Source organism: Gavia stellata, chromosome 3, assembly GCF_030936135.1.
Source record: "Gavia stellata isolate bGavSte3 chromosome 3, bGavSte3.hap2, whole genome shotgun sequence".
In the NCBI taxonomy this organism is placed as follows: Eukaryota; Metazoa; Chordata; class Aves; order Gaviiformes; family Gaviidae; genus Gavia; species Gavia stellata.
Genome location: NC_082596.1, coordinates 54,455,884 through 54,478,418, shown reverse-complemented (window position 1 = coordinate 54,478,418; position 22,535 = coordinate 54,455,884). Strand labels below are relative to the sequence as shown.

Genomic DNA, 22,535 nt, shown 5'->3' with positions numbered 1-22,535 from the left:
CTTTTTGCTGGCCATACTTTCTGTGCTCAGGAGCAAAGACCAAAAGCCCATATGGTTATTGTAGCTGAGCAGCTCCCAGTGTGGGAGATCATAGAATCATAGAATATTTTGGGTCGGAAGGGACCTTTAAAAGACATCTAGTCCAACCCCCCTGCAATAAGCAGGGACATCTTCGACTAGATCAGGCTGCTCAGAGCCCTGTCCAACCTGACCTTGAATGTTTCCAGGGATGGGGCATCTACCACCTCTCTGGGAAACCTGTTCCAGTGTTTCACAACCCTCATGGTAAATAATTTCTTCCTTATATCTAGTCTAAATCTACCATCTTTCAGTTTAAAACCATTACCCCTTGTCCCAGTGCAACAGGCCCTGCTAAAAAGTTTGTCCCTATCTTTCTTGTAAATCCCCTTTCAGTGCTGAAAGGCTGCAATAAGGTCTCCCCGGAGCCTTCTCTTCTCCAGGCCGAACAACCCGAACTCTCTCAGCCTTTCCTCACAGGAGAGGTGTTCCAGCCCTCTGATCATCTTTGTGTCCCTCCTCTGGACCCACTCCAACGGGTCCATCTCTTTCCTGTGCTGAGGACTCCAGAGCTGGTTGCAGTGCTCCAAGCAGGGTGTCACCAGAGCGGAGTAGAGGGGCAGAATCACCTCCCTTGACTTGCTGGCCACGCTTCTTTTCATGCAGGCCAGGATATGGCTGGCCTTCTGGGCTGCATCAAATGTAACACCTTGTCAACAGAGCAAAGAAAGTACATTTTTATTGAATTGTAACATATTGTATGGCTTTATAGAGTTTTGCTGCTAACTGCTTCTCTAGATTGTCTGTCATTAAGCTGAAATATCTGCATTACATGCACTGTGGCTTGGCACAAAAAAAAAAGACGAGAGGAACCCATAAAACATTATTTATATTCTTGTATCATGGCAAAGGGCAATACAGGGACTGGTTCCTACTGTCTGGTTCATGACACAAAACATTTTTTTTCTCTCCTAAATCTGATTTAAATAAGGAAAACAATCCTAGAAATAATTTTGAGTTGGAATGTTGATTTTATAGTGAATTTAATGAAGATACTTTAAAGGGAGAGCTCTCAGTTTGAAGCTGTCATCATCGTGTCTTTGCACAGAGATAGCACAGGGTATCGGTATCTGTCTCTGTCTCTCTTCCTCTTCGATGCTATATTTATCACCCCCCTAGCCATAAAAGGTCTGGACTGGGGCTCTGACATTCCACTGACTGCAGGCATTATTTTTGTTCTGGACCTTGAAGTCCAGTCCTTACCCCTCGTCCTGACTACTTCTTTCTTTGCTGGCTTCATCATTGCTGTATTTTTCTGCTATTCATCCACTTGATAGCTATTCCATTTGCTGCCATTCATTTGGGCCCTGGTAAGTGTTCCTTTATGACAGAAGATTTGATGTGTTCAAATATTTTTAATCTGAATCTGCAATGCTGAGTTGATAGTAGCTCCCTTTATTCTTCTCAGCTCAGCAGTTATTTGAGGGACTTGTGGACATGAACTGAAGACATCTGAGGGTTCAGCTGTGAAACAAAGCAAAAAGTAGTGCTTATTATCAACAAAGTTGACTTGTTATCAACTCAACTATCCTTGCATATTGTCACAGTACTCTCAAATGAAGCATGGGTTGCTGAGATACAGGGGGAATTTGTCATGTAACCTCCTTTGGGCTTAGAGAATGTGTAAATAATCTAAATACTTGTTGCATACCATGTCTTGTGATTTGTAAAGCCATTGACTGAGCTGAAAGAAATGTTATAATTTTTTTTCCTGCTTATAAGTGTTTCTGTTTTTTATTTATTTCACTATTTTCACTGATTGATGGAGTAGATATTTAAAGAATTACACCGGTAATGCCAGTAAAATAACTTCCTTTAATGTGCAGCCACGACCTATGAACAAGTACAGAACTGTCTGTCCGCTCAGTAGTAATTTTGAAAATTCAGTTCAACAGCTGCTAACATATAGCTCCAAACCCTGCATAGTCATCTAACTATGGCCACTAATATTTTTAGGCCAAGCTCTGCAGTTATAAAATCCTACCCAGATGTTGAGAGGGAGTGTTGTCCTCACACTAGAAGAGGCTGATCAGTGGACACTGAGTAGGTGCAGGTAGCATGGATTTTTATAAAACTTAAGAGATGCGAGTCAACCTGATAATCAGACAGTGCTCCAAATAGGAGCAAAAACCTTACAAGGTTCAGAGTTTCTTGTCATCTCCAATAGCGTCACACTACTGTATCTGATCAGACTAGTGTACTTAGCCAATCCTGACCTGTGAACAATGCTTGACGTTTCAGAGGAAATATAAAACACAATTCATAGTGTGACAAAATACCCATAAAAGGAGTTTCCTCTTATATGATGTAAGAGTTGGCCTTTCATTTGAACCAGGAGAGCTGGTCGTCAACCCTCATCCCATTTTAAGTGGGGAACTACCTCTCACCTGATCAAATTTCCTACTATGAGTGACTGCAAGACAATCTATTGATGACTGTGCAAAGTAAAACTTAGATGGGCATATCATCTGGAGGAATTTTCTTGATGATCTTGAACATGACATTCTAGGTTAAAAAAAAAGGGTCATTCGGACTGAAGAGCTTGATATTATTTTAGTCATTGCACAAAGACTGTATCCCTGATTAAACTGTAAAAGTGTGACAAGCCGTTTTAAATGGATCTCTGGTATCACATACAGAATAACCAATGATGTAATGCATGTTTACAGAAAAAAGTTACATTATTATCAATTTTAATGTTTTTAATTCACTGTTAAAAAATTAAATGGAATATTATATTCAATCTGAAAATTTGATTACAAAAATGAATGAAATGGTCGTATATTTTTATTTCAGCCTGCAAAGTACTGAATAGCCTTGTAGGAACTGCTCATGCATTTTAAAATAATTTATTACTTTATTCTCCCTGTTTGTAATTTAACAAAAAAAATTTACACTGTCACTGAAGAAGCTGAGCACATAAAATTTCATTAGTTGGCAGTAATGAGCGGAGAAGTTGAGCATGTAAAGCTTCAACAGTCTGCAGTAACAGGGAGGCCAGCTACAAATGGGTGGACACAATAGTGCAAGATTTTCTGCTCCTCGTGAATGACATATAAGCATCTTGAAACTTAAATATGAACCTATCTTAAAGTCTAAAAAACATCATAAAAAGATAACCTGAACTTATTGCGTTTGATTTTAGATTTTTGAAGTTTTAAGTTCTGTGTTAGCTTTTATTTTCTGTATTATTTGTATGCTAACTCAGGAGTTTCTTTGACATTAATCTTTATATTTGATCTGTTCTTTTGCAGATACCGTCCTGTTATATTTACATTCAGAAACGTGCAGTAAAAACAAAATTAGAAGACACCCATGATGTCTTTACCTTTCTACCAAAGACACCACGAGCACTATGACCGTGCGTACCGCCATAAAGCACTGCAGTCCACTGTAAGCCAGTACCAAAAGGAAACCAAGAGCAAATCTGCTGTCTATGCTCAAGGATCTACAGCTTACTCTAGGGGCTCTGCAGCCTATCGCCATGCATCTGCAGCAGACTTCAGCCTTGACTCTTCAGCAGCGTATAGTCATGGCTCTTCAGCCTATGACCTTGAGTCGGCAGCCTACAGCTATGGATCTACAGCCTATGATCACTCTGCTGCACAAAGTAAAAGATCTGCTGCCTACAGTCTTGACTCTGAATCCCTCAGCAAGAGCTCAGCTGCCTACAGCCATGGATCTGAATCCATCAACAAGCTGGCTGCAGCCTACAGGCTGGGATCTGAATCCTACAGTCTTGGGTAAGTAAATCTGTCTTTGAAACAATATTCCGAAACAAAAATGTCCAACCACCTCCCATCAAAATTAACGGCAAAAGTCTCTTCCTCTTCCATAGAAGTTGTCTCTGCAACTTGGTGTTAATATATTTTCCAGGCTTGGTGTTTTTCTTTGGCTTTGGCAACGGGAAGGACTGTGGTCAGCTTATTTTGTTGGACTAATTCATGTGTGATGGCTGGACTGGCGTAAGAAGAGCACTGGCAACGCTGATGTGGCTGAATGATGACATATTCACACTCCAAATTGGTTAGGCATGAGCCACCTCTCCTTCCAAGTTGTTTAGCCGTATTAGTACAGCTGAATTTAATATGCAGTGTTGAGAGAGCTTTTGGTTTGAGCCTGGCTCTTATCTGTCCAGGTTGGAGCAGTAAAAGAACTCAGGGCTGTTCACGCAAGTTTGAGCTGACATGTCCATATATCATTAAGCAATTCTTCTTTGGCCTAATGGTTTCACTTTTACGCTGAGTGATTCAAGAAATCAAAATTTTCACACTGTATATTGGTTGAGGCATACTATTTCCAAAGTAGGAATACCCTGAAGTGTTCATCTTGCACTAGAAGACCAACTATGCTTAGCTACCGTGCTTTTTGTTTAATTAAGATAATAAATATTGCTCAAGTAATTACATTAGCAGAATATTTTAGATATCATAGCCTCATGTTATTTGTATGTATCTCACAGATTTACAGAAATTAGAGGAGTATTAAAGCAAGATTAGAGCAGCTGTTAGCAACAGAGGAAATGATCGACCAATTATAGCCCAAACCATCTGCTCGCTGTTATAGTAATATAAAATTTAGGGTATTATGAGCAGAACTGATCAAGACTTGTCCATCAGATAATTTAAATTCTGAAAACTGAATATCCTCCAAGGATTGTGGATAAAGATGGAATTTTGGCCAAAACCACTGAAGGAAAGACTACCTGTACCTTAGTAAACAATACCTTGTGATTACAGCGTTCACTTGGCTTTCAGGAAGTTCAGGGTCAAGTCTCTATTTGCCAGGGTCTGTTCAGGAATTTGAACCAAAGACTGTTAGAGCCCAGATGAATGACTTGACTACTTGACTGTCTTGGGCTGGGTAATATCCACGCTTTGCTGTTGAAACAATTTCACTTGTGCAGATAATTAACCACTGAGTGGAGCAGTGAGAAGCTCATTTATAATCTGCTGATGAAGGGAAGCAAACTGGAGATGCTGGGACTGAGGGTTATGTTTCCAGAGAGACTTGGGTAGGGAAAGATATCCCAAATTTCTGCAGTGATGCAGCTGTGCCTACATGCTGTTGCTGACCCTAACCGAAAGCTGCCTCCTTCTCATAGAAAATGTTCCCATAAGAAATAGGAACATTACTTGAAGTTGCAAAAAATGATTGTAAAAAAACCTGCTTCCGAATCCCAGTTACAAACACTTCAGTGACTCTGGTTTGCCAGATGAGTTTCTTCCGAAACCTGTATATTCTCAACAAGAAGAACTCTAGCGTCAACAAAGTAATATTAAAGGAAATGGAGTTGCTTAATTGGGAGACAACTTAAAACATTTCCAGGTTTCCTGAGGTTTTGTTCAAGATAATAGCTTTTGTTTTAAAATAGTATATTTGCTGATACTTCCAAGCTACTCGGTAGTACAAGAGTTGCCAACAGATTGATATACTATCCTGGTAATTAGAGATAAGAATGTCTCAGCTGTAACTTCTTTTTTTCTGTGATCCTGTCCTTGTGTTGGAGGTTTGAGAAACTCAGTGATGCTATGTAAGACGAGGACTCAGGAAGTTAGACCTACATGATTTAAATCTGTCTTGCACAAAACTTAATCAATACATAAGAGAATACAGTTCTGAATTATAATCTTAGCATCTAACCTAATTTTATGGTTAATACGGCCTCTATGTTGGTATTTATTTGTTATTTACATCCCATTTTGCCGCAATTTGCAAGAAGTAAAGTAGAACAAATACTGTGACTATATGGTTAAATGTAGTGCCAATTTAAAGTAATTCTTTCCAAGTTTGTACTATCTTCCCCAGATAGCCCAAAACACTTCAAGGGATAATGTGGCGACAAAGAATGTTACTAAAATGAATTGGGCAAATCAAAGACTTTCTGATTTCATCCATATGAAAGGAATAGTGTAGCAATAAAAAAAAGAAAAAAAAGAAAGTAAGTCTTCAAAAAGTTACCATTTTCAAAAAGTAGAAAGGGCCCTGAATTGAAATGCTGTATCTAAATGACCTACAACAGTGGTGGTTGCTTGAAACCTGAATGCACACATGAATCCAAATCCAGATAAAATTCTTTAGCTAACAATTGATTACTGCATATCACTGGATTTTAACATCAGATCTACGTTTATGTATAATGGATATAGTTTTGTGGATAAACCCCACTAAGACCAACAGAAAAAGTATGCTATTCAAATATCAAGCTTTTATTCAGGTCACTTCTTATTTTTATCTAAAGTAGCTTCTGCTAAACTTTACTATATTTGCAAAATTTAAGTCTCATTCTTTTCTGTAGCCACCATCAGAAGAGAGTGTTTATAAAGCAACAGTTTTGACATGCAGTTAGTGCTATGTGAGGAATTTATCATAGGAAAACAGTGTAGAAGGACTAGGGACAAGGTAATCTGCAAGACCTTGACCTGAATCTGATTCTCTGACATTGGAGCCTCGCTTGAGTGGAAAACATGCCCAGAGCATGAACATAGACAGCTTGAGGGAGCTGCAGCTGACTTTTTCATGAGGATGAAAAAGGCTCTGTTTGCAAGTGGGCTGTCCCTTCCCCACATTTCAAGTCTTCTTCACACCATGACAGCTTGAAGAAGTAAAAGGAGAGAAATGAAAACTGGCAAAACCAAGAGCAAGTATGGAAGCTTGCAGATTTGCTGGTTACAGTTTGCCAAAGCTGCAAAACCCCAGGCTCCTAAAAGAAAGCGAGTCTCACTGTGTGAAGGTTGCCACTTCACACCTAGCCCTCTCTACCAGCTCGTGGGGCCGTCTCCAGCCATGCGCTGCTTCTTTGGCCTCTGCTTCCCTCAAGGAGCAGCAGCTGTCTCCCAAAAGCCCTTGCTGGGGCCACCTGCCCTCTTCCCTCTCCCATCCTCAGGGGCTGCCGGCATGGGCAGGTTGGCTCCTGTGAGAGAACGCCGCTCCATCTTCCGTGTGCTTCTGAGAAGCTTTGGGTCTGGTCTGCCAAAGCTGCTTATAGCACTACAAGCCTGTCAAATGGGACTGCTGGATTAAACCCGTTTACCTCTTTTTTTGGAAGCTCAGTCATTTGCCTTTGCTCAGACTTTTACTGCTTTTCCATGTGTTATTTTCCTGGCCAGCAGCATGAGATAATCCCATTGTGTCACAGACAGGTTATCTGCCACCAAATGGGCCAGAGACTTGCTTAGAGAGAAAACAGAAGTTGTTGGTGTGGCAATTGCATACATTTTGCAGGTCAAGTGGCATAATTCAGATGAATCAAGGAAACAGAGAAGAGATGCATTACTAACTTGCAACTAATTAGGCTCCCAGACAGTAAGAGTGAATGCTCTTCTGAGCAATATTGTAACCAAGATTGGGACAGGGCTGAGTAAATAATACACTTTAAGAAACATGAGAAGACCATGATCTTGGCACTGCTTATCCTTTGGTTTATTATAGGTGAGGGTTAAGAAGGTGGCTTCCAAACGTCATAGCCAAGCATGGAAATTGTGTTAATGAGATCTGCTACGTGGAAACAATTTCCCTTTAAAAAAAATTGTGGTGGAAGCTGTGTTAGGGAACAGCATGATTATTGCCAGGAATATTGTCTGGGCCTGTGACAAATCTGTCAGCAACTTAAAATTAATATAGTCACCGGAGCACGCCTCTCATCTCTAGAGGATGGCTTTAAAGAGCTCTCTTCTGAAAATCCTTTTTTTTTTTTTACTTTCCTGTAACTGGGTTTGCACTCTCTCCTCTTTACGATGAGTAAATTCAAACATTGCATATTAGGAAAGAAGCAACTGCTAGAAAGAAAGCCTGAAAATTGCCTCTTGGCTAATGGAGCTCCTCTGGCAAGTACAGCTGGTACAGCCATTGTATATACCAAATGCATCCCTTTCTGCCGTCAGAATAAAGTGAGAGAGAGACGTAACAAAAGCATGCTAAGGACAAGATACATGATTTTCTAGAGGCTAAAAGAGCTTACAGGTGCCTTTTCATGCAGGGGTGGAATAACTAAGGAATAGGTGTTGTGGTGCACTCCTAGAACACATTTCTACATCCACTGGGCACAGACTCTCTGTGCAGGGTGGGAAACCTGTCTCTTCAGGCACAGAAACAAGTGCAATGCCAACATATTGAAGTGTATTTCTATCCGAGAATAAGGCATCAAAATACAAGCTCTGTTTGGGAATTTCAGAGGCCCTCCACAGTGTTGTCTTTAGTTCCTCCGTCGGGCTAGAGGGAAAAGCTAATAGTGTCTATCTGGTTTTTACATCCCTACAGGACAATGCCTGTGCCTTTAGCATTTACAGTCACCCAACTCCCAATTCAGTGACTCTACTGAGAAACTAGGAAAATGCTGGCATTGATATTTTAACATGCTGAAAACCATCAAGAAATGAGGACAGTAGGTTTGGGTCACCAACCTTGATATGGCAGTACAGATAGTATCTGACCTGGAAAAAAACATACATATGCTAGCTAGGTATATCAAATGAGGCTGAAAGCTGTTAAAAGGTCATGGTACTGTTCCTCCCTGTGAAACGAGAGAGCACTGATACCCTGCTCCTTCTCCTCTGGGGAGATTCTGTTCCACATATCAGGTAAAAGGTTGGAACATTTTAAAATAAAGGGCAAGATTTTAGAATCTGGTTCAAGAAAGCAGAGTCCTCCTTTGGGCTACCTAAATAATGGTTGTAGGTAGGGTTTGTTTTTTGTGTTGCACAGGAAGAAATAGTAATAACAAAAGAGGAAAACAGGGAAATAAACCTCATGATAGAAATAGTGTTCAATTTGTTTTCCCATGCAAAGAGCTCCATTTGAATATGCATTTCTACTAGCTGCCATATAGCTCTGCCTGAACGGAAGCAAATGATAAGAGGATTTGGAAAGGGGAAACATTTTTTGCTGCTTCAAATTTATTCATTTCAGCTCTTGGTTTATGCAGTGCAGTTCTAAAAAAGATTTTGGAGTGACTCTGGATACCTCTCTGAAAATACCAGCTGGATGCTCTGATGTGGTCATGAAGCAATTAGAAAATCAGGAACAGCTGTGAGACAAAGTGAAAATCAAATAGAAAGCATATTGTGTCAGTGTGTTAATCCAAGGTATGCTCTTAGCTGAGATACTAGGTGCAGATCTGATCATCTCATCTCAAAAAGTAAAGTCTGAAACTAGAAAAGGGTCAGATATCAGCAAGAAGGGTATTGGGAGGCGTGGAATACCTTCCATCGGGAGAAGGCAAGACACTGGGGCTCTTACCTTGGGAAGGAGGCAAACGTGGGCATGTAACGTTAATGAATTAAATAGTGAAAAATGTGCAGAGAGTGAACAAGGAATGATTTTTCACACAGAGCGGTATGTAAGCACAAAAGAGAGTATAAAGTGGCAGATTAAAACAGGTTAAAAAGCAAGTGCCATTTTCATATATAAATAAATTGTAATCTCACTGCTACAGCCAGGATGCAACCTCTGGCTCAGGATGTCCCTAGGCCTTTGCTTGAAACCAAAAGGAATTATGAAGGGAGGTACTTCTCCACATAAACTTTCTTTTTACCAGCTCTTGACCATTGCTGGAACAGGAAACTGGTCTAAAAGCACCATTGACATTATTCAATGAAACACCTCTCACTGGGGCCTTGCTTAGTCCAGGACAAGTTTCTGGAAGAGCAAATGACTGAAGTAAATTGGTCAGAGTATTGTGTTAGCAATCTGAGAACAGCAGACAATTACAGGTTCCACATGGATCCATTATTCACTGTTAAAAAAACAACCATTAAATAAACAGAACCTCTAGCAATTTATTCTTTCATTTTCAAATAATTTTAGAGAGCTATAAGTGAAAGATAGGAAAAAAACCCCATGTTTGAAAGACATCAACAAAAGGACTAGCAGAAGCGGTGGGAACTGCTATGTATGCTCCCCATTAATTCCCTGCATGAGTGTGTAATCTGGACCTCAAGTAAAAACTCAACTGACAGGATGGCCAAATTCTCCTTTAGGAACAAAGAGCTAGTCTGGATTTAACCGAAAGGCTGAAAATGCCTGAGCTGAAATTTTCACCACATTTCATCTACTTTTATGAAAATAGAAACTTCTTGACATTTAAACTGAAGTTCAAATGATACTGTGATCCTTCTCAATCTAGAAACAACCAGGAATCAAGTGGTCTCCTAAAGGGTTCAGCCTAAAGCCCCTAGAAAATCTGATGGCAGTCAGAGTCAAAATTCCAGGTTTGTCCCATTTTAAAATAGGACAGGAATAAAAGTCACCTGCTAAGTAAAGAACTGCAGCTCCTTACAGACTATAGTTCAATTATGAAAAATAATGAAAATACTTTGCCTTTGATGTTTCTCACCACTTATTTATTTGATGACAAGTTCTCCCAATGCATTTATGGTTGGCCATAGTGATTGTACCACATCGTTGCCCAACCCAGGAGCGAGGCCATCGCATACCCTGTTTCACTCTGTCTCTTCCTTTTTATTTTACTCTGTCTGGACTGTTTCCAAGTGTTTTCTGCTTGCATTTCTGTCCCTAAAGCTGGATCCGCCTCCCTTGGACTCCCTCCCTGGCTGTCTTGTGTAGCACCTGGCATCAGACCCCAGAGCAGACAGCGTCTCTCTCCTGTAGACTTGGTCTGTGCCTTGACTGACCCAGTGGTGCCTGACGTGGTAAACCCTTGGCCTCAGTCCTGTGGTGTGTGCCACAGCCCCTCACTGGCTGTGCTTTTGTTTGCGTGGAAACCAGGATACAGGGGCAGGAGGAAGGAAGGAGAGCCGGTGCATGGTTGCTTTTACCCTCTGTACCAAGTGTTTCTTCACAGTCGTGCTGTAGGCTCGGTGATGGTGGCTACAAAGTGGGCACCCGGGGAGCACAGAGGAGCGGGCTGCCTCACTGTGATGCCGGGCGAACCGAATACGGTTGAGTCTGATGAGACGGGGATTAAGCAGAAAGGAAGGGAAACTCTTACTGACAGTGCTGGGAGTTGCATGATGGCTGGAGGGCTGGAAAGCAGATGTGGGAGCGGATGTGAAGTTCAGGCAAGGAACTAGATGAAGAAGGAGAAGAGATGACAGTAAGAAAGCCATTAAGAGAGCTAGAGAACTGGAGACTGATTTAACAGGCACTGGGTAGGGAGAGAACTCAGTCTGAGCAAAAGGATGGGCACAAAGAAATGAAGGAAGGAAAGGTGGAAGAATGAAACTGGACCTGTGCGATCTCACACACACCATCTCACATGGATACATTATTAACACATATTTTGGAAATTAAGCACTCTTCCTGGTATGACTTGTGTTGGTGGCATCTCTGGAGCTTGGTACTTTTGCAGGGCTGCAGCCTATGGAAAACATTAGCCCAAGTACGTATCTGTAATCTTACATTATACATGTGTAACATTCTCAGGGGCCCAGTCCTAGCATGAGTTTTGATTATATGTGTACAGCATGCTGTGTAGAGACACCAGTGTAAGCTACCCAGGGTATGGGAAGCAGGTTAGCCATGTTAGTGGTACAAATCTGGGCTAACAAGCCTTTCTGAGAAGCCACGTGCCTTCATTCTGCTCCTGTATCTGTGCACATAAGCGGTAAGCTTATGCTATGTAGACAAATCTCCAGACCAGAAGCAGACTCACATATGATCTCCCTTGGCAGTGTTGAGACAGAGATGAATAGACACTTTGGGGATTTATAAAAGACGGACAGCTAATCTGGATATTCCATAAATCTGAGAGTTAGAGATGTGTTGCATTGGGAAAGGAGGATGGAGGTATTTGAAGCTTTGTTAACACAGTTTGTAATCATGTTAAAAATGAACCTGAAATGACTGCCTCAAATATGCTTCACACTCTTCAGAATCCCTCCCAGGTTGGTGGGAAGGGGAAGCCTTCCCTTTGGTTTGCTCTTTTTCCTTTCCACTCATTCTCCATTTATCTGTCCTATGTTAAATGGTGTTACTTCACCCAGCTCTCCGCTTTCAATGGATTGGGGTGGTATAGGAGAGCAGTGGGAATGGCAAGACTGGTTACTGAGCAATATGCTGCCTACAATTTAAGACTTAAAGCCATTATTACTTTAAATATATTTGCACACTATTGTTTTGGTTGGGGACCAGACAATTTCAGGACTGTAAATTTTGGAAAAGTAGAGGTTATGAGTTCAGATACAATCTTTAGATTTACACAGTGGTCTCAGTGGCTTCAGGATCTATCAAAACTCGGTATACAAACTATCCAAGTCCCAAATGAAGAAGCTACTAAATGTGCATTGCTATCAGGTGCATTGTTTATTCTCTCTATTTAGATTTAATATCAAGGGGCATCAGTGTTATATTTGTAATGATGAGTTTCTCAAAAGTGCATTTAGTTATGTGTTTAAGAACTCTGAAGCCATGGCTATTAAAAATGATATTTTCTTGCTTATCAAATGAGAGCTAAAATTTTTAGTACTTTAATCTTATTTCAGAGTGTTTCTTAACAGCTTTTTTTTCTGAATTTAACAGTATTATTTTTATTTCAGACTGAAAGATTCCAATTTAATGATTGAAGATCAATCCTATAAGATGAGTCCCAAAGCAAAGAGAGCAAAACAGAATTTGATATCTGAGGACAAAGAGAACGAAGCCATAGACTACTCAGTGCCCATATTCACAGGACGGTATGTTCATTTAACTTTTGTTTGGTATCTTATTTCTGACATTTTACTAACAAATTACAAAATAACAGATCTGTTAATCTTTTTTTACACTCCACATGAGTGATAAAAAAACCAAAGAGACATCAACTGACTGGCAGAAAATCAGACATTGAGCATCTAGAGCCAGGACAAATTAACTTAGGTGTCTGGACTTTGTTTTGAACACATCGCCAGGGACACTTTCTATGAAATTAAGATATAATTATAATCCTGCTTACTGGGAACCAGGCAAGCATGTTGTCCACATTATTTAGCTTATTCTTTTGGTTTGAAGACTTGTTCTGTAATTCAATGCCTCTTACCAAGCATTAAACACAGAAACAATGAAACGATGTGCTAATGTTTTGTCCTGGCACAGGGAAAACCTGGAATGAAACCAAATACTTTCTCAAATCATCATCATGATTCATACTGATCTCACGTGTTGGTGGTATTTTTTGCATGGTTACTACTGATGTAATACATTTTACTGCAGCAGTGTCCTCAGTAAAGCTGAATGTGAACTTTATGTGGAAGCCAGAACCAACATGAGCAAGGAGGCTCCCCTGCCCTTTTTGGGGTATGGCGTACTGGTTTTATTAGGAGTCTCCGACAGTTCAAGCAGAGTCACTTGTTCAGATTAATACATACCGGGGTGTGCAATGGAAAACTGGTTCCTGATTGGAGGCCAGGAGAAAACTTTCTGCCCACCCGCAGTTGAACAGAAACCTTCCTTCAACCTGTCTTTCTTCTGCAGCACAGCATTTTTCATGGGACACTTCCAAGCTGTTTCTGGGAGCCAGTGCTTTTCTGTCTACTGCTTAATCAACACCCAATGTCACTTCTGCTTTGTGCCAAAATTGTGCTTTCATGTGAAACTGAGTTCCGTCTTGTCAGTGTGAGACGTTATTGCTTTGGCCTTTTGAGCATTTGTGATGCTTTTGTGATGACACCAGCAGTTTTGGTTTTTATTAATTCCCTCCCACTATTCTGGAGTAATTTTTTTCTCACCCCTTGTACATTTCTGTGTCAGATTCACCGCTCTTTGATCCAACCAACATTCAGAAGCGCACACTGTTGCATTTTTAAATAATTTCTTTAGAGTTTCAGCTATATCTTCTGTGACAGAAATCCATACATATGTCTCACACAAAACTTGTGTAACATATTTTCAAGGTTTCTCGCTACCTTTGCACTTCACCCAGTGTTTCTGTTCATGTAGCAGCAGATTTGCAGTTCACCATCATCTGTCTCCCATGCCCTCAAGCACAAATACCCTCCCTTTTTATTGTGTCTAGAGCCTACAAAAGTAAAATTTATAGTGTTGGTCAATAGCTGAAAATCATGACTGATGGCTAGAACTCCTGGATGATGATCTTAGCTTTTTTACAGGCCCCTGTGATCTTAACACGTCATGTTAACATCTTAACAAATCTTAACAAATCATCTTTTTGTATTTTCCTTTTCTGTAAAATGAAAACAGTAATATCTAACTCAGTGTGATGGTGTGTAGCTTCATTTATTTGTGTCTGTGCAATATTTTGAGATCCTACATTAAAAGATACTGTCGGATTCTTACATTCTTCTTCTTCCTGTTATTGCTATATCAATCTTACTTTTTGCACATGGCAACTCAGAAAGTTGTGTGTGCTTTTATGCCACTGAAATGACCCAAATATTTTTTCTTAATTAGTTAAAAAATATAAAAAGGGCATATGATGATTGTTAGGGTGCCCAACTCAACATGGCATGAAATGGTTGCGGTATCTGTTTTAGGCTTTTTTTCTGTTGGCATCATGTTGATGACTGCATGCCAAGGCTGCAGAAGTTGCATGCCACATTCCTGTCAGATACTTATTTTTGTTTGAAAGATAACAGCTGAAGCCCATTGAACCATGTGCATGCTGTATGTCATTTCCAAATTCCCCTGTGAAATTGATGTGTTGTTTCCCATGGGCAGATAACTTTTACATGGAATAGTTATTTATAAAGGTCAGGTCTCTATGGGTTCATGGAGCCATTGCCCATGCTGCTGGACAACCTTCAGTGCCATGTCACTGTTTCCATTATTTGGTTCTATTTCGGAGCCCTCAACTTCTGCTGTAAAAAACTCCCTTGCTCAGATTACTCACTTTGCAACTGTTCTTCTTAAACACCTAGCCTAATCCTTGCAAGATAAAATTAAGGACAGCCAGCCAGTGTTCTAGATAGTAAAACATAGCTTGATTTAATGCCATAGGTGCTAAAGATATTGGATGTGGCTCGTGGAACTATTTGCAACCACTAATAAGCCTATGCCAAAGGACTGCAGACGGCAGATACCCTTTAAATAATATTTTGTGTGTGCCATTGGGGGTTTGATCCCGTTGTTTCTGTTTGGAAAGTGTTTTCTACTGAAACCCCCGAGACCTGACTGCAGAACCAATTCTTAAATGGTACTGCGTGCTGTTTCTGATGCATTCTTCATTTCAGAGAATATGTTTCTCTTTGATCTGGGAAGATTATAAGAGGAAGAAATGATTAGCAAATCTAAATATTTAATACCGTTGATCAAAAGCATCTGGGGACCACTACTCCAGATGACTAGGCTGAACCCTATATTAGTCTGAGGTTATTCATCGTCTCCCAGAAGATGCTTAATGCCTTGAGGAGTGGGTCCATACTGTGAAGTTGCTGAGAGCTTAATTACTGTAATTAAGGAGGAAATAATGTCAGCTTGCCTTTGAAGAAAAATGCCACTAGTTCATTTACACTGAATGTAAATAGCTAAAGTCATATTCATTAAACTGAGTTTTCAAAATTGTCTTTAGAAATCTCTGCCATATCTCTGCAGCTTCAGATGATATTTGTGGGGGGAGCTGATGTGCCTAAGGGAAGGGAATCAATCATCCCACTGATACTTTTAAGGACCATCCTGTTAAAGCAGCCTGAAACACGAGAAGTTCAAGGCAGAGATTGAACACATGAGGGAGGTCAAAGCTCCATGCTGTTAAGTAATTTTTTTAGTCTTTTGAGTAATTTTTATGCTTAATTAAGTTTAGAGCACTGTCCACTCCTTGGCTGTCTTGCATCTCACCAAACTGACTTCATAGCCTAAAGATGAGGGGCTGGACAGTTAATTATGGGCTTTAATCCAAATTTTCTTGAGTGTTGAGATGTGTTATCAAATGCATAATATTAGCAATCTTAAAGAAAACAGAAAAAATCATTCTTCCTAATCTTTTTGCTTTGTAGCAGTAGTAAGCATTTTATGATAAAATAGTGAGGCTGTGCTTGCGTGCATTCTGGAAATAAACAGAGGCTGCTTTCTTTATAGTGCTTGCACAATGGCACTTAACGAGAACTTAAACAGAACCTCTTTTCATTATGCCATTAATGTTACCCTAAAGTAACTAAACTCAGCAGGACGACTCACTCAACTGGAGTGCTGCAACAGATGGCTACAAACTCTTCAGAAGGGACAGGCAAGGAAGGAGAGGCGGTGGGGTAGCCCTGTATGTCAAGGAGTGTTTTGATTGTCTAGAGGTTAACGATGGTGACAATAGGGTTGAGTGTCTGTGGGTAAGAATCAGGGGGAAGGCCAACAAGGCAGATATCATGGTGGGAGTCTGTTATAGACCACCCAACCAGGATGAGGAGACAGAGGAAATATTTTGTAAGCAGCTGGGAGAAGTCTCACAATCTCTAGCCCTTGTTCTTGTGGGGGACATCAACTTGCCAGATGTCTGCTGGAAATACAATACAGCAGAGAGGAAGCAGTCTGAGAGGTTCTTGGAGCGTGTGGAAGATAACTTCCTGACACAGCTGGTGTGTGAGCCAGCTAGGGAGGGCACCCCGCTGGACATGTTGTTTGTGAGCAGAGAAGGACTTGTGGGGGATGCAATGGTGAGAGGCTGTCTTGGGCACAGTGATCATGAAATGATAGAGTTTTCGATTCTCAGAGAAGTAGGGAAGCAGGGTCAGCAGAACTGCTACCTTGGACTTCCAGAGGGCTGGCTTTGGCCTGTTTAGGAGCCCGGTAGACAGAGTCCCTTGGGAGGCAGACCTGAAGGGCAAAGGAGTCCAGAAAGGCTGGACACTCTTCAAGAAGGAAGTCTTAAATGTGCAGGAGCAGGCTGTCCCCATGTGCTGGAAGACAAGCCGGTGGGGAAGAAGACCGGCCTGGCTGAAGAGAGAGCTTTGGGTGGAACTGAGGAAAGAAAAGAGAGTTTATGACCTTTGGAAGAAGGGGCAGGCAACTCAGGAGGACTACAAGGATGTCATGAGGTTTTGCAGGGAGAAAATGAGAAGGGCCAAAGCCCAACTAGAACTTAACCTGGTGACTGCTGTAAAAGATAACAAAAAATTTTTCTATAAATACATCAGCAACAAAAGGAGGGCTAAGGAGAATCTTCATCCTTCACTGGATGTGGGGGGAAACATAGTGACAAAGGATGAGGAAAAGATTGAGATACTTAATCCTTTCTTTGCTTCAGTCTTTAGTAGTAAGACCAGTTGTTCTCCAGGTACCCAGACCCCTGAGCTGGAAGATGGGGATAGGGAGCAGAATGAAGGCCCCACAGTCCAAGGGGAAATGATTAGCGACCTGCTATACCACTTAGACACCCACAAGTCTATGGGACTGGATGGGATCCACCCAAGGGTACTGAGGGAGCTGGTGGAAGTGCTCACCAAGCCACTTCCAATAATTTATCAGTAGTGCTCGCTAACCGGGGAGGTCCCAGTTAACTGGAGGTTAGCAAATGTGACGCCCATCTTCAAGAAGGGATGGAAGGAGGATCTGGGGAACTACAGGCCTGTCAGTCTTGCTTCGGTGCTGGAGAAGATTATGGAGCAGATCATATTGAGTGCCATCACGTGGCCGTACAGGACAACCAGGGATGAGGCCCAGTCAGCATGGGTTTATGAAAGGTAGGTCCTGCCTGACTAACCTGATCTCCTTCTATGACGAGGTGACCCACTTAGTGGACGAGGGAAAGGCTGTGGATGTAGTTTACCTAGACTTTAGTAAAGCCTTTGACACTGTTTCCCACAGCATTCTCCTGGAGAAACTGGCTGCTCATGGCTTGGACGGGCATACTCTTTGCTGTGTAAAAAACTGGCAGGACGGCTGGGCCCAAAGGGTTGTGGTGAATGGAGTTAAATCCAGTTGGTGGCTGGTCACAAGTGGTGTTCCCCAGGGCTTGGTACTGGGCCCAGTTCTGTTTAATATCTTTATCAATGATCTGGACGAGGGGATCGAGTGCACCCTCAGTGAGTTTGCAGACAACACCAAGTTGGGTGGGAGTGTTGATCTTCTTGAGGGTCGGAAGGCTCTGCAGAGGGATCTGGACAGGCTGGATCGATGGGCCCAGGCCAACTGGATGAGGTTCAACAAGGCCAAGTGCCGGGTCCTGCACTTTGGCCACAACAACCCCATGCAACGCTACAGGCTTGGGGAAGAGTGGCTGGAAAGCTGATCCATGGAAAAGGACCTGGGGGTGTTGATCGACAGCGGGCTGAAGATGAGCCAGCAGTGTGCCCAGGTGGCCAAGAAGGCCAACGGCATCCTGGCCTGTATCAGAAATAGCATGGCCAGCAGGAGTAGGGAGGTGATTGTCCCCCTGTACTTGGCACTAGTGAAGCCACACCTCGAATACTGTGTTCAGCTTTGGGCCCCTCACTACAAGAAAGACATGGAGGTGCTGGGGCATGTCCAGAGAAGGGTAACGAAGCTGGTGAGGGGTCTGGAGCACAAGTCTTATGAGGAGCGGCTGAGGGAACTGGGGTTGTTTAGCCTGGAGAAGAGGAGGCTCAGGGGAGACCTTATTACTCCCTACAACTACCTGAAAGGGGGTTGTGGTGAGGTGGGTGTTGGTCTCTTCTCTCAAGTGACAAGTGATAGGACAAGAGGAAATGGCCTCAAGTTGCATCAGGGGAGATTTAGATTGGATATTAGGAAAAACTTCTTCACTGAAAGGGTTGTCAGACATTGGAACAGACTGCCCAAGGAGGTGGTTGAGTCACCATCCCTGGAGGTATTTAAGAGACTGTGGATGAGGTGCTTAGGGGTCATTAGTGGTGGACTTGGCAGTGTTAGGTTTACTAACACAAAGTGGACTTGATGACCTTAAAGGTCTTTTCCATCCTAAATGATTCTGTGATTCTATGATTAATGCTTCTCCTTACGTCAAGGAACCCTTATTGTATATGAACTACTATAGCAGCTATAATGTCCTGACAGTGCCAAAAAAATACATCTGCAATGGTACTTCCACATGTGCATATGGAAACAGGATTGGACCCATTGAGAGCAACTGTTCTCTGCATCTTGCTTCTGTAGAAAGCCTGAGGAGGATGCTTCAAGAAATTCCTTAACCATCTTCTTGAAAACATTTGAAAGAACAGTCACCCTGCAAACATTACAGAATTGAATTTTCTATGAATAAAGAGAACTTTTTGATATATACAGTGATGTGGGTTTTTGTTTAAATCACAAATGTGGACATTGTTATACAGCTACAATTATCTCCTGCCCCTTTGGTAGTGTTATTATGAATGCTGCAGCTGTAAGTCAGTAACAGAAGATTTGTGGGTATGCCTTACACTAATCTTTATGGCGATGGAGATATAAAACCACAGCAGCATAATGGTTAAACTGAACATGTGTATGGCATAGTTATACAGAGAGGCACTGAAAATGGCCGTGACTTTAGACAGTGAAATACTCAGTCGTTCTGCAGTACCCTTCCATGTTTCTGCTTTGAATACATATGAGACTGTGATAGCAGAAACATATTATGAAAGAGTGTTAGCCACTGTAGTTGGCTAATTTGATAGAAAGTACAAACTGAATATGTTCTCAGCATTTTCCAACGGGATTCTGCTTTTTAAAAATTTTTTCAGAGAAGTGAGTATCAGTGGGATCACAGACACAGAAGAAGAAAGAATTAAAGAAAGTGCTGCATATGTTGCCAAGAGGAACCTTTTTGCTGCAGGTGAAGGAGTTAGTGTCAGCAAGGTGGCCAAGTCAACTTCTGAAGAAGAACATCATGAAAAAAAATCAAGGAAAGTAGCGATCCGAGAGTCTGCTGAACGTGTGGCCCTGAAGAAAACGGTAAACGAGTAGAAATGAACACCTAGCTGTAAACAGAGTGGGTCTTTTTTGTTTGGTGTTTGTAAAATGCCTAGCACAACAGGGCCCTGATTTACACCATGGGCAATCACAATAATGGTATTAAAAAACCAAAGTATTTTCAATGGAAATCTTTTCAACGATTTAAAGTCTTGTTATCTTGGTGTCAGGTGGATAAGAAAAGAGGCACTGTGCCTGAGGTAGGCACCAGGAACGCTTCTGTTGTGCTGGGAGAAAGGGAGGGAGAACAGGGCCGGGGAACGCTCTTTGATCATACCCACACCTAGTTAAATGGCACAGCATCCTTCACCTGGATGATGAGGCAGTTGCTGGGCAGAGAAGAAAGGTGCCGATATATGTATCTTGCCAAAAAGAAGGTGATGGGGTAATTTCTGGATTTTTATGGCCTTGGAACAAGTTTGCCCAAAGTGTTTACTCCAGAGTTTTAAGCACAGGGTGTAAATTAGGGAGGGTATTGCCAAAGACATCTGGAACTGAATCTCTAATTGTGGGTAGCTTTGATTTTATTGTGCAACTTCTTAAAAAATAATACTCAGAGCATAGTTACAAATATCTTATGACCAGACTGGCAGAATATATCAAGTGCAAATATGTTTCATTTAGCAATTTTATTAATGTTTTGAGCTGAAGAATTGGTGCTGTGCTTATAAAATATCCTTATGACGTGAGGTTGGAAAGGGTGTAAACACTTTGAAGGACAAGGTTAAAATTCAAAATCATCTCAGGAATTGAGAAACACTGAAGGTAAAATTTGATAACAACCAATGGAAATTACTACACACAGAAGGAAAGGAACAAATAAATGAGGAATGCCTGGCTAGGTAGAAGTACCTGAGGATCTGGGAGTTATAACAGGTCACAAATTTAATGTCAGTCAATTTAATATCAGTCATTGTTGTATAAAAACAAACGCCATTCTAGAGTGTGTTAACAAAAGTATTGTCATTAAAACATAAGGGGCAATTATTTAATCATGTTGGAGACTGTTGGACCTCTGATAATGCATAGTCACTCTTTTATGAAAGATGAGGACAAGTAGAACCTGTCCAGAACTGAGAAACAACAATTGTAAGGAAAATTGGTATTGCGAAGTTTATAAATGACTGAGAGGATTATGAAAGCTGTCTTCTTTTAATAACCTTAATACAGGGACCTGAAATTCTCCATATATGTGAAAGTTAGGGCAGAAAATAAAGCATTCAGTTTGCAGAAAGCAAGATTTATAGTATATTAGGAATTTTTTTCTAGCTCTGTGGATAGCCAAGCAGTTGAAACAGTGACCCTGGGAGGATGAAAGATCCCATCAGCAGGAACAGTTTGAGAACAGGTCTGTCAGAGATGATCTAGGCACACACTATCTTGCATTAGAGCAAAAGTACAGAAGATACCTAAGTTTCAGACCTATTTCACCTTTCACTCTGTATTAAAAAAATAATTAAATGTGGAGAAATAGTCTACTCAGAATAGTTTTAAGGAAAAAAAACCAGAAAAATCAAATCTAGCTATTTTGGAAGGAGAACTTCTTGACCATGAAAACTTTGTTTTCTGTGTCCAGGTGAGATAAATACCATAAGTATGTCTATCTGGATTTTTAAATAAAAATTGCAGATTTTTTTACTGCTGTTAAAAAAAATGGGCTTTTTGTGTATTAATAATTTGCTCTTATAACTGCTGGAGTTTATAATCAAATGTTTCTTTTCCAGCTAGAAGAGACTCAGGCATTCCACAAAAAGTTGAATCAAGATAAACTTCTACATGCTCCTGAGTTTATTATCGAGCCTCGTTCCCACACTATCTGGGAAAAGCAAAATGTAAAATTTCATTGTTCCGTGGCTGGCTGGCCAGCACCCCGTGTTACATGGTAAGTTGGTATCTCTAGCACTGAAAGTCACCACATAACCAATATCTGAAATCATCTCAGTGAATGTGGCATTTTTTCTGGAAAGATACAATTTCAATTAAAAAAAATCAGGTACAGAGGCCTGTCAAACACCTTTCAAGTCGCCTTGTACAAAAAGAAAGCAAAATATTAAAAGGCAAAATAATACTTTGTGTAACAACAATAGGAATACATAGATTTTTTTTCATAGAGACATCTGATATATTCTTTCTGTCTGATGATGAAGGAAAAATAGTAGTTTAACTTATCATCAGTACTATCCTTAAAATAATGTTTTCCAAATACTGCTGTTTAGTCTACAAATGCCATTAATGTCCCTGAAGCATTAAAGCATACTTTGGTTAAGAACTAGCTGCTTGGCTGCTGAGCAGTTATAGTACTGAATCTGCATGAAACTGAAATCTCACGATGCAGGGTGTTCACAGCAGGCACATCATAATTATTTGAAGTCAAAGACTGAAGATAGATCCAGGACCATTCAAATCTTCTGAAAGCTTTGGTGTCTATTGGAAACTTTCTATTCATTTGATTCATCTTTGGACTAAATCTTTACTGTAAGAACTCCAAAATATACTCTTATTCATAGCTGAAGGTCTAATTTGACTTTTGGGTTAAATTTTACCCTGACTGGAATTGAATTGAGCTTAATTAACAGTGACTTGTGAAGCTTTACTGTCTCACCATCTATTGAGCTGATCTTTCATATCTGTTTCATGCTACACATATACCATCAAGTTGGTAGGGTAATAGGTAATAACTTTTCTTCAAACAT

At 40.9% G+C, this 22,535-nt stretch overlaps 1 protein-coding gene across 3 annotated transcripts in view; it reads left to right on the top strand.

The window, feature by feature from the left end:
- The first annotated feature begins 1,268 nt into the window (after positions 1–1,268).
- The window catches only part of MYOM1 (myomesin 1), a 79,486-nt gene continuing 58,219 nt past the window's right edge, over positions 1,269–22,535 (top strand). For all 3 annotated transcript variants that reach the window (XR_009485021.1, XM_059836201.1, XM_059836200.1), the window contains exons 1-5: positions 1,269–1,388; positions 3,333–3,821; positions 12,573–12,710; positions 19,614–19,824; positions 21,567–21,724. Coding sequence is in view for 2 of the 3 variants with exons in the window: in XM_059836201.1 (XP_059692184.1) it covers positions 3,394–3,821; positions 12,573–12,710; positions 19,614–19,824; positions 21,567–21,724 (935 nt within the window). In the remaining variant the exon portion in view is untranslated. The remainder of the gene's footprint in view (positions 1,389–3,332; positions 3,822–12,572; positions 12,711–19,613; positions 19,825–21,566; positions 21,725–22,535) is intronic.